The sequence below is a fragment of the Simochromis diagramma genome, unplaced genomic scaffold (assembly GCF_900408965.1).
Source record: "Simochromis diagramma unplaced genomic scaffold, fSimDia1.1 OVJJ01000575.1, whole genome shotgun sequence".
Taxonomy (NCBI): Eukaryota; Metazoa; Chordata; class Actinopteri; order Cichliformes; family Cichlidae; genus Simochromis; species Simochromis diagramma.
The window spans coordinates 41,567-53,979 of NW_024387393.1; the positions used below are offsets into that span (position 1 = coordinate 41,567).

A 12,413-nucleotide genomic window follows, 5' to 3' on the forward strand; every position below is an offset into this window, starting at 1 on the left:
GTGAATAACTGAAAGTAGTATGCACTCAGATCCAGCCACTCTTGACAAAGGTAGCAGCTTCTATTTTGATATTATAGCTCCGGGTGGCTCAGTGTGCTTCACTATGAGCTGACGGTTAAAAGGACATTGTCAAATCATGTGGTTTTATAATTATTAAACTTCTCACACGCTCAAAGACATAAATGTCAGCCAACAAGGCATCGCTCATCAAGCTTAGCTACATAGAAATGTATGTTATTGACACTTAATAACAGCAGGGTGAAGACAGTGGCAACACAGAGGATGGCCAACAGCTTCTGTGTCAGTTGAGACATTTCAGCTTGGTGTGGCCGTGCTTCTTTCCAGCACTCAGCAGCTTTCTGCGGCCAAAGGACCGTGACCACTGCCCTACTTCTTTTGAGCCTCCGGAGAACGACATCAATCAAAACAGCAGACAGCATTTTCAAATACTTTTCTCTAAAGAATGCAAATATCAAGTATTCTTGCTCCCCTTTCTTTCTGATAATGTCACTTTTACAAATCCTGTCCCATCAGCTCTCCTGGCTGGTTTGGCTTTGAGGGTCGGGGAGGACAAAAGCTATTAAGGACCTTTTGATCTGCAGTCCAGTTCTCCTCTAAAGTATTAAGGATGAAGCAACAGTGCTCCTCTTTGCTATTCTGAAATGTGTGTTAAACACAGTGTAGAAGGTAAGTAGAAGCTTACACAGCACCATCAGCCATCATGCTAAATTTGCATCTTCAAAAGTCAATGCAGCCAGACTCACACCTGATTATAAATGTTCAGGAGACACTGTTGAATGTTTAGTGTTAACTTAAATCACTCATCATTTACAGTATTACAGAGTTCGGGTTATGGGTTAGCACTATCATGTTACCCGCAACTGTATTAACTATGGTAGTAACTTAACTAGCAGTGTTGGTCAAGTTACTTGAATAAAAGTAATCGGATTACAGTAACGCGTGGGCAGTTAACATCTCTGTTAACTAGTCATGATAGAAGCCAATATTTCTGTCCTAACATGGTCTGAATATGTTTCACTACAAGCTAACATTTACAGCATGACTTTAAGCTAGCACCATAAAGACGGTAAAAAGACACTGTAATATGTAGAAATGCATGTGAAAAGTGTTATATTAGCAGTGGCTGTGCTACTCCACACAGCCACTTAACATTACTGACACTGTGTTTCTTACCTGTAAACAGCTGGTCGTGTGTGATAAAAGCTTGTGCAGAAAGTAGCAGGTGTAGACTGGCCCATAGCACTGTATGAAGTGATAAGATGTGAAAGGACATATATAGGGTACCTTAAAGGGCGCCTTAAAGTGTTTCTCTGAGCTTTTACTTGCAGCTTGATGTCTAAATAAAAATAAATAAATGTAAATAAATGTGAATGAAAAAAAGAGAAGGAGAAAAAGGAGGAGCCCGGAGCTTCGTCTTTCGCTCGGCCTACCCCGCTATAGCAGACAGACCGTCAGAGACTCGAACTTGGCCGTTAAACTCTGGGGTCTGAATGCTGGCCTCTTAAGGCTGTGCACCACACAGCCGGCCAGGTGACAAAAGAAAAAAAAGGACATTTATCTTCTGTTGTTCAACAATTTTTTTTTTTCGTTTTTTTAAAATCTGTTTAGCTTGTTGTGCAGTATTGTTCCACACAAATGACACATGGAAACCTAGCTATTTCTTTATTGGCTTTCACAAAATGGGACTGCCAATGTTGGAGGTGTTACTGCACCAAAGTCTTCCTGCTAGCCGGAAACCTGCTGGCGGCGCCACTATGTTCTCAGCACACTCTTCAGCGTCAGCTTTGTTGCCTCTTTTCGGCACACCTACCTAGTCCCACTCATCCACTTTATCTGCTCATGGCAGATTTACCCACACTGAGCACTCCTTGGATTAAGGTAAATTCAAGCAGGTGATTATAAAAAAAGACACACAGTTTATCATCTTATCCTTGTGCAACACCTAAAAGCACTGTGTTCATTTGTTTGCTAGATTAGTCGCTAGCATACACACACTGTGTTAGAGGCTTATTGCTAGCTAGTTAGCGATGCTACACACCTGTTACTGTGTATTTTTCAATGATTCAGCGCTCCTTGGATTTTTAGACAGTAATGAGATCATGTGCACACTCCACAGAGGTCCAGAGTCCAAATGTGACCTCTAGCACCAAACGCTTGCTGCAGTTGTTGGTGTCAGAGGTGACACACAAGGTATCAGGTTTTCTGTGTGATTACTTTTTCATATAGGACCAAGTATGTTTGGATAGCGTTTTGCCCTTGAAAACTGCCGTTGAATATTAGACATTGTTGTCTAATGTTATAAATGTATTGATGTGAAAGGTGTAAGTGTGACAAATATGGAATAAGATAGGAAATGAGAAAGGAGGCAAATACTTGTTCACAGGGCTATAGTCTGTAAATGGTCTTCTTTTGGCTATAGTAGATCTTTTACTTGTTCCTTTTTTAATTGTTTGTTAAAATAGTTTTTTCGATCATATTGAGTATAGAGGAATGCAACTGTGAGCTTTAGCAATTATCCCGCTTCAACAGGACCGTGATCCTGATGTGTGAGACAGCAGGGTGCTGCCACTGGTGTTGTAATGTGTGATTTAGTTCCTCCTAACATTTCAGTTTGCTTCCAGTATCTATCCTCTGTGATTACTGGCTCTTTAGACAGATTGAAATGAACACATTCAGTAGCTGTTGTGAGATGAACTGGCATTTATAGTACATCTGTTCCAACACAGTGAAGTCACATGCAATTTAGATAGTCATCATGAGACGTTTTACCAAAAGCTTTTGTAATTCTTTTCAGTCTGTCAGTGTGGCATCTGTGTCTACACTTGGATCTGAAGTTTATAGAGGTTAAAGAGCACATTGTACACGGGCCTTGAAGAAAAGGTATGTAGTCTTAAGCCCGATGTTTGGTGGAGTCAGGGGTCTGTAGCATTTTGCACTTCCAGCAGACTGACGTTTGGTCATCATCATCACTGAATCACAACATCTTCTCCTTCACCCTCACACTCTAACTCCACTCTGTTCCCTTTCATACGTCATATATACTTAGTCTGCTACAAACCAGGAGGCGTAAAGCAGGATAAAGTTAAAAGTTTGACCCATTGTTTAAACTAACTTGAATGATCAACAACCAGGAGGAGGCAACGATTATGGAGGCACGGGAGGTGAGGACCACGCAGGTGGAGGAAGTGAGGAACGTGATGGAGAAGATTGAGCTCAACAAGGACAGGATGACCCACTGAGCACTTCAGAGGGGCAAGTGGAGCACGCAGGCAACAAGACCAGCAAAGGTGATTTGTATGTTTGTATGTATTGTATGCTTTATATTTGAAGTCCAGGCTGAATTTTAGAGGAGTACCCGATGGCTGAAACAACAGATATTTATGTTCCCTGACCAAGGATCAAGGAACATGTATTTACACCAGCTGATACATGTACAGTCAAATCTATTGGATGTTGATATTATTACATTTAATGTAACCATTTAAAGTGATTTTGTTTTTGTTTTTCTCCCAAAATCACGTACGTCAACACAGGATCCACCAGGGGGAGAGTTTTTGGTGAAAGCCACAAAAAGACAAAGATGGGTATGTCATTGTTTGTGGAAGTATTTAGACTAGTTTGATACACTGTAGTAGAGTGTGTATGGAAGATTTGATTCAAGGAACATTATCATATGAAGATGAAAACCAAAGTTGTGCGATCTCTGAAAGTGTTTTGTTTATTTGCTTTTTGTTTGTTTGTTGTTTATGAAACTGGTGACTTGGCTGTGATCTTCAGTCCCAGAGGCATCAAGATCCAGACCTAAGAAGAAAAGGCCACTAGTAAGTATGCTTTTGCTAATGCTTTTAATCACCACAGCTCATTCCATTCAGTACAAATACCTGTAGATATGTGATGATTCCAAGTTTACATTACACTAATGGCAGGAAACTGCATACATGTGTCACCTTATACACATACCACATACTATAGAATTCAGTCCCCTTTGCTTTTTGCAGTCTTATTGCAATATATAAGTACTTTTAAGAGATGATGCAAGTACAGTTAAATGCATTCACTCCAGTAAAAATGCTTCTAACACAATGCTGTTGCAAGCAGCAGGTTTTCTTTTTCTGTTGTCGATGTAGATTAGATAGAACTTTATTAATCCCTCGGGTGGTTCCTCTGGGAAATTCAGTTTCCAGTATCAGGACACTGACAGAAGTTGCATATTACAGAGTTAGAATATCAGGACGGGACCAGGTTGGTGGGGGTCAAACAGCAGATCCAGTCGTGCAGTGATAATTCATATTTAATGCAGCAGATTTTGTTAGAAATGTGTAAACGATTGTATTCTAATCACATTGGCTAATTTTATATGCATATATAGAAAAAAGGTATTTTTATTATGTCAACAGTCCTCCAACAGCATCCAGGAAGTACTATCCTATTCCCATGCCTCTGTCCAAACCAGGCGAGTGTTTCCATGTCACTTCAATGTGTTCTTTGCCATCAATAATTTTATGTTGATTTTTTTTACATAAGCTGCCTCATGTGACCTTCCACTTTTTTCCCCTTGTCATTTCTCACCTCCTTTGGATATGTATGTATCTTTTATTTATATAATCCTCTTACCCAACTCTGTCCTCCTTTCTCTACTTTTCTCCTTCAATCTCTCTCACCGTTCATCAGTATCGCACATCCAGACTATACCCGTAAGATGGAGTTGATCCGCTACCTTGTGAGCGGCTATGTAAACGGCAAAGTACTGGACACGCTGTCCGAGCACGCCAACTCCCTGGCGTCCTCTGCTGTGGCCATTCTGGAGGACGAGACTGACCAGCTCTCTCACTTCCCCTTCCTCCCAGTGGCCAGTGACCCTGTGCTAACTGTCCCCAAGCATCATGGTTGGTACAGTGGACTCTGTTGTAGCTAATGAGCCAGACATTTGATGCTGGTGCTGTAGTGATTAGAGTCGTGCTGTGCTCTTATAGTGCTCTGTGGCATGCAGGCAGTAGCACGGTAAAGCTCTGCTGTGGTTATGAGTGCTGCACCTTGCTGACATATCATTCACACCAAAAGAAGACGTGAATAGAGCAGTTTTCAAGTGTAATAACATTCCTTTCGATCATATTGAGTATAGAAGAATGCAACTGTGAGCTTTAGCGATTAGCCCGTTTCAACAGGACCGTGATCCCGATGTGTGAGACAGCAGGGTGCTGCCACTGGTGTTGTAATGTGTGATTTAGTTCCTCCTAACATTTCAGTTTGCTTCCAGTATCTATCCTCTGTGATTACTGGCTCTTTAGACAGATTTAATAGAAGTGTGTGAGCTATTGGCTCAGTATAAAGGGTCAGTACTGTTTTCATGTCACCTATCCATCCTCCATTTAGTCACCCAAAGCATGTAGTAAATACTGCTCACTTTTATTCATCTTCTCTTAAATCCAGACAAATTCCCACTTGTTAACGTGGTGTGTGCGTGTGTGTGTGTGTGTGTGTGTGTGTGTGTGTGTGTGTGTGTGTGTGTGTGTGCCAGTTGCAGCCTCCAAGTTGAACACCATCACCAAATCCATCCTGGGTCAGTGTGTCAGCAAGTACGACCTGCTGGTCTGGTTTGAGATCAGCGAGCTGGAGCCCACTGGAGAGTGAGTATCCACCTGGAGTGTTATATTCACGCACAAGCTTTAAAGGAACCATAAAAATGATCTCCAGGAAGAATATTATAAGTTGGGATGTTGTGTCACCTCCTCCCTCCATGCACAGGTACATCCCAGCCATCGTGGATCACAGTGGAGGCCTGCCCTGTCATGGTACCTACCTGCTGCACCAGGTACAGGATTGGTGCACATGTTGTTTCCTTATTACTCACACAGTGGTAACTGCTTCCTTTGTACACAGTTGAATATCTTCTTTTAAAGCGTAATGTTGCTCTAGCTGTGCTCACTGTGATCCTGAGCTCCTGTTATGTTTGCTGCAGGGGATCCAGCGGAGGATCACAGTGACCCTCATCCACGAGAAGGGCAGCGAGCTCCATTGGAAAGATGTTCGTGAGCTGGTTGTAGGTGAGCAGCCTGCCTTTAGGGTCTAGTCGTGCTATACCTCTGTGTAGAAAACAAAACCCCAAAGCACCGAAACAATGTTTTATAGTGTTTGTGTGCTTTTGATAGAGGAAGACAGGACAGAACATCATTAAAGGGATTTGACTTTGTGAGATCACCCTGAAAACGCACCACTCGGTTCACTCTGAGATATTTTCAGTCTGGAAAGATGAATCTGTCGGGCTTCAGGCTGCTTCTCACTTTAAGCAGTTCATGCTGTAGCTGATGGACCAAAAATGACATTTGATATTTTAGACATTCAGCTGCTGACTCTGAAGCCAACAGGCTCTTGAGTGTGGATGATTGTGTTGGTACTGGATGCTGTGATCAAACAGCTGTTCTGATCTGTCTTCATTCATGCCTGTTGTTATTAAGCCTCCTAAGCTCCAAACCAGTAAAAGCAATCTTTGGAGGCAACACCCTTTTTAGTACTTTGCTGTATTTGTTTGTGATTGTGTGACACTGAACCACAGTGTATATCCTCTGTAACACTCAGACGTTTCCAGATCAGTGTTTCCCCCTCAGCTGTTTCTCACTATAGAGTCTTTCCTCTGTAACAATGAGGCACCAGCAGAGCATATCTGGCTCCCAGTCTGTGGCTGATAGTGCCCCCTGCTGTTAATAACAGGAACAGTGTAACCTTGTATGGAGCTCATAGTGATGGTCTGAAGATTGCTGCTGCAAGGCAGTAATTTGTATCCATGTGTGCTGTCTATTCTGAGCATATGCAGTTATGTGAGCTCTGAGGTTTTATTTATCAGGACATAATTAAAAACAATCAGGTCCTTAGTAGGTCTTAATATGAGGTAAATGCAACCTCAGATGAACAGCACAGAACACATTATACCAGGTCATTATTTATTTAACACACACTGAGCCGAAATTCAGATGTTTCAAAAACTAAGACATCCAAGACTATTTCCATAATTATTTAAGAGGGTCAGTATCAGCCAAGTGCTAATCAAGTGCACTAGATCATCAGTAAGTGTAACCACTACTGTCAGTTTGCTGGTGTGGTGCATTCAGGTAAGTGGTAACATACTGAGGAGGAGAGAAGCAGTTGTTGATACCCATGAATGTGGGAAGGCTTTGAAGTCGATCATTTTACAGCAAGAAAGATTATTCGCAAGTTAAAAAATTCAAAGACTGTTTCCAATCTTACCAGGAGTGGACGTCCCAGAAAATTCCCCCCAGACATCTGAGGCTCTACAGGCCACAGTTAGCATGCTAAATGTTGGAGTTCATGGCAGTGCAATTAGAAACAGACTCAACAAATATGGCCTGTTTGGAAAGACTTCCAGGAGAAACCATTTTCCCTCTAAATACAACATGGCAGCATGGGTTAGGTTTGCAAAGTTGAAAAGCTAAGCCCTAATGCACAGCTTCAACATTGGTGAAAACCAAACACGGCATATCAGCACAAACACCTCATACCAACGGTTTTGCTCGGGTGATGATTATTTGGGCTTTTTTTGCTGCCAAAGAAGCTGCAAAGTGTCCAGGTCACTGAGTGAGCCATGAAGTACTCTAGAGTCAAAGAGATCATCGTTGGGTCAGTGACTCCAGAGCGCAGCAGCAAAGCAACAACAGAGTGGTGCTGCAGTGGCTCAAAGTTGAGACTTCAACATGATTGAACGTTAAGAAAGCTGTGAATGAATAAATATCTGCAAACTTCAATGAACCGAAGAAACATTGTAAAGACAAACGGGCCAGAAATCCGTCCACACTGCTGTGAAACACTAATAAAAAATGATTACCTCGAGTTTTTGCTGCTAAAGTTGGTTCTATCAGCTGCTGAATCACAGGATGTACTTGGTTATAGTCATTTGCTCAAACAAGCGCTCTCTTAAAAAATAAATAAATGAATAAAATCTCTTCTTTTCAGATCTGTTGTGTCCAAGAAGGGTTTTCTAAGCTTCGTGGAGCCTCGCTCTAACTCATGGGGGAAGCATTTTGTGGTTGTTCGCCGGCCCTACGACTTCATCTACAACAGCGACCAGGACCCCGTGGAGCGAGGCGTCCTCAACCTCTCCACAGCACAGGTGGAATACAGCGAAGACCAGCAGGCCATGCTTAAGGTTTGAGGCAGGATAGAGAAAGGCTGGATGTAACACGTTTGTCTTTAATGAGAATTCATTCAAATTGTTTTGGTGCACGTTGATTGATGAAATGGCAAATGGACTGGGATTTATCATTTGAATGAACATGAATATAATGTGATGTTTTCTTTTCAGACGCCCAACACATTTGCAGTGTGCACAAAACATGGAGGCATCCTCCTGCAGGCCACCAACGAGAACGACATGAACGACTGGCTGTATGCTTTTAATCCTCTGCTAGCAGGAACGATAAGGTACACACACACAGACACACACGCTCCTCTCACACCACAGTCAAACGTGCAGCTTCTGCACCCTTCAAAAACATTCCCTTCTCCTCACAACGTAAAAATCTCCCTGCAGATCTAAGCTGGCGAGGCGGCGCAGCCTTCCTCCAGCAACCCCGCTGCCAGCTCAGCTTTCCTCCTCTCTATTCCCTCCCCTCAGCTTTCTGTGTTTTCGTTTCGATGACAATGTTTGGGTCTAATTTTGTTCCGCTTGGTTGTCATTCCCAAACTCGCCTAACTAAGTAGCATGTTGTAGTAGTCTACTTGTGTGTGCACGACTCTTTAGAAACTTTCCGTTTGCCAATCATCTGTACAAAAAAAATGTCTCTATCAGTGTTATTTGTCTCCTGAAATGAGTTTCATTCTATTTTGGGGGTTTTTGCTGTTGGTTTTTTAATAAATTAACATGCTCGCATGATACCTGCAGCAGTCCTCAGGAGAAGACCAGGTTTGCTCAGTTTAAAACAAAAAACAAAAATGAACCAAATCAGCCAGCTTACATTTGAAACCATGAAGGAAAAATCTACAGTTATCTCCAAGTGACGTCTTAGTTTATGCTCTGTGTTACGACCCGGCTCTGCTAGGCGACAGCGGACGTAACATAAACGAGCCCAGAGACTAGGGGGTTAGATAAAAAGAAAAACATAAGGTTTATTAACACAACTGAAAACCGTTAGTGAAACAACTCACTAGGCAATAGAGTGATTTTAAACAAACATAACAACTCCAGTAACACCAATAACACCAGTAGAACACTACTCATCTAAACATCTCACAGGAGGCAACTCAAAACAAAGGCTCACATGGCAGCAGTGCAAAGGCAGGAGGGAGCGTCTCCACAGTCTGTTCAAATCAACAAGTCCCTCCACGAATGAAGAATCCTCAGCCTTTTATCTTCTCAGGTAATTGCAGGCAGCTGTGTCATTGGTCTGTCGTACTCAAGGCTCCTGCAGCAGCCAATGGTGTGAGTGGTCTGGCACACTCTGACCTGCATGAAGGTGGGGCGGGCATAGGTCCGGGCCAGCCAATCCCCCGTGAGTCCCCTTAAAGTACCACCTATGTTGGGCAGAAGCAGACATTAAAGAGTGTGAACAAAAACAAAGAACAAACACAGCAAAACATGTTTATCCGTGCGTCAGAACGCTGCTGCGTTACGAATGCAAATACAGTATGATCCACAAATATAACTTCCCTACAGGACATTTACACCAGGAGATGTTGGTCCAGAGCATCTCAGATATTAAAGGACTGGTCCCATCCCAGTAACAAAATGTTTCGACTTCTGCAATAGGGGCAGAAGGTTCCACACCATCAGGGCCAAAACAGACACTCGAGGAGGAGCTTCTCTCCTCAGGCCGTACGAGTCCTAAACCAGAACACGCCCCCACTCCCCTCATAGCATCAATAAGTGACTGAAACAGGACCTTATATCAATCTGTTCACACTACCCTGGTCGCATTACTGTTTACACTTCTCTGGTCACTCAGTTGAATTACTCTGTTTATATTACTCTGGTCACTTGTTTACTTGCACAGCTCTGTGCTAATATGGCACAAGACACTTTAACACTCCATTTGCACAAAGTACATTTTCAGATTTTTGATTTAAAATTTCCAGACTTTTAAAATCTATTTACTTATTGTATATAATGTCTTTTTTTGTACAGTCAAAGGAGCAGTTCAGGAGACATTTCACTGTTTGTTTTGTAATTTAATGACTATGCATGTGACAAATAAAAAATCTTGAGTCTTGAACGTTATGCTCTCTCTTTCTAGGCCCTGCCAATACTCTCGCTCCAGCATTTTGGATCAGCTGAAGTTTTTATGACATCTGAAAATAGCAAATTACAGTTTCCCAGGACTTGCATGAACAGTTCAACAGCAAAGCCCCAAAAACCAAACAGGCTCATCAGGGATTTGAACCCAGGACCGCTTACACCCAAAGTGAAAAGGGAAAAGCTTCCTTAGGCATTTTCCAGGTCACAGCAGAGGTGTGCTTGCAGGCGGAGGAGGAGTGAGGTGCTGAGGCTGCTCCTGCTGCCCTCCAGTGAAGCCCAGGTGGCTGCTCTCAAACCTGCCCACAGCAAAGAGGAGCAGCTTCAATTACATGTTTCTTAGATTGTCACAAATAAGCTTTCGTCTAATTTTCAGATGATCACTTTTAATTTTAAATTAAGAACCAATTTAGGTGGGTTATTTAGAGCTTCCAATGAGGTGCATGTGTTTAGATCATGGCGGACAAAAAAAGAGTACCTGAAGAAAAACCCTGCAACATGGAGCATGCACCCACCTGCAATCAACACAGTGGCACGACAGCGAATCTGAAGAGAGAGAAACATCCTCTTCTGGTTTCAGAGTCCAACTTAAAACCCTGGAGATCAGGCTCCACAGAGTTCAGGTCGGCTCTCCTTAAAGATCTAATGAGGCTATGAATCAAACTGTTCCTGTAGTTCAATGTTAATCTTTATAAATTGTTCTTCTGTAGTGTTTGTGTTCAGTCGTTACCTTTTTTTTCAGTGGTTGGATGAAAAATCAGTTTCCTGTTGTTCAAGTTTTTATTGAATGTATTTTGTTAAAGTTCTTCAATAAAGTTTAAAAAAAAAAGTTTAATAAAGAATTGTTTGAACGACAAAGATTTTGAGCCATGATGTCATTTCCTGTATTTCAGAGTAAAGACTGAAGTGACAAATGGAAACATGTTTACAGTCATGGAATAAACACTGATGGGTCGTCTGTAGGAAGTACTATTGCTGACCTGACAGACTCGACCTTGTTTACAAAGAAAGAAAGGAACTGATGACATGTGTCAGCAGAGGCTTTCAGGGTTGTTTAGAGTAGAGCTGATAGTCTTAAAGAAGTCAAAGTCAAAGTCAACTTTATTGTCAATTCTGCCACATGTACAGGACATACAGAGAATAGAAACTTCGTTACTCTCAATCCCTAGATAAAATAGAAAATGAACATTTAAATATAAGAGTGATTAAAAATGCAAGTAAAATATTTTAAAGTAAAAAAAAATTAAATAAAATTAAATAATATAATACAATTTTACATATAACAAGAAAGCTATACAATATACAATATAAGGGTAAATGACATTGAGTGCAAACCAGGCAGAGTAGTGCACGGGGATTAGAACACTGGGATTATGACAATTTAACACAATGACCTGAGAAAAATGTCTGTTTCTCTCATTTTCACTGTATTCTGATCAAATTTCCAACATTCTTTTAATATTTCAACCGGATGGCTCCCCGGCCTCAGTCGGGCGATGGGGGTATGTGGTGGGGTGTGGCCTGCGGTGCCGTGCAGGGAGGGCAGACGCACCTGCACGGCATCCTTAATCACGCCCGCCAAGTTAAAAACACGAGGACTCAGGGGTTGCGGTGTTGTGGTGTGAGGTGATGTAAATAAAATGGCTCAAAACACTGATCCCTGGACCCGCCGTGCCTTATTCACACCACACTTGCTTATTTGCAAAGAGAAGTAGAAGCATGACAGTATGTGGATGATCCAGAGTCATTAACAAACACACAGTGGTAAGAACAAAGTTTGCACAGGTTTTCTGTAATTTTGTGTGTGCACATGTTTTTGTTTGCACAGAATAACGATGTTTCCATACACATACTGAATGAGGACCAACGTTTTTCAATGAAAACTGGATCTACTTAGTTCTGCCTGTATTTTCTTCACATGTCTACACTGATATGACTGCACAATTTTAAGAGTTTAAGCAGCCATAGAGGGAACGGTGCCACTCCACCTTGGAAGATGAGGGCCGATTCAAACTTTTTATATTCTGTGTTTAATATAGGAAACCTAAAAAAGATGACACAACACATTAACACACAGAGTACATAATAACACAAATAATCGTACTGGCGATGATTGCTCGTATTAGGTCAATTAAAATCCACCAAGAATGCA

General features: G+C 41.9%; 1 protein-coding gene across 1 annotated transcript; it reads left to right on the top strand.

Moving 5' to 3' along the window:
• Nucleotides 1-3,242: 3,242 nt before the first annotated feature.
• LOC120720288 lies at nucleotides 3,243-11,119 on the top strand. Its single transcript, XM_040009905.1, has 11 exons — nucleotides 3,243-3,308; nucleotides 3,555-3,605; nucleotides 3,799-3,842; nucleotides 4,419-4,474; nucleotides 4,693-4,907; nucleotides 5,540-5,648; nucleotides 5,767-5,833; nucleotides 5,981-6,065; nucleotides 7,987-8,179; nucleotides 8,336-8,454; nucleotides 10,263-11,119. Exons 2-9 carry the CDS (start codon nucleotides 3,602-3,604, stop codon nucleotides 8,013-8,015), a joined length of 609 nt encoding a protein of 202 aa, XP_039865839.1. The 5' UTR covers nucleotides 3,243-3,308; nucleotides 3,555-3,601; the 3' UTR covers nucleotides 8,016-8,179; nucleotides 8,336-8,454; nucleotides 10,263-11,119.
• The last annotated feature ends 1,294 nt before the right edge of the window (nucleotides 11,120-12,413 follow it).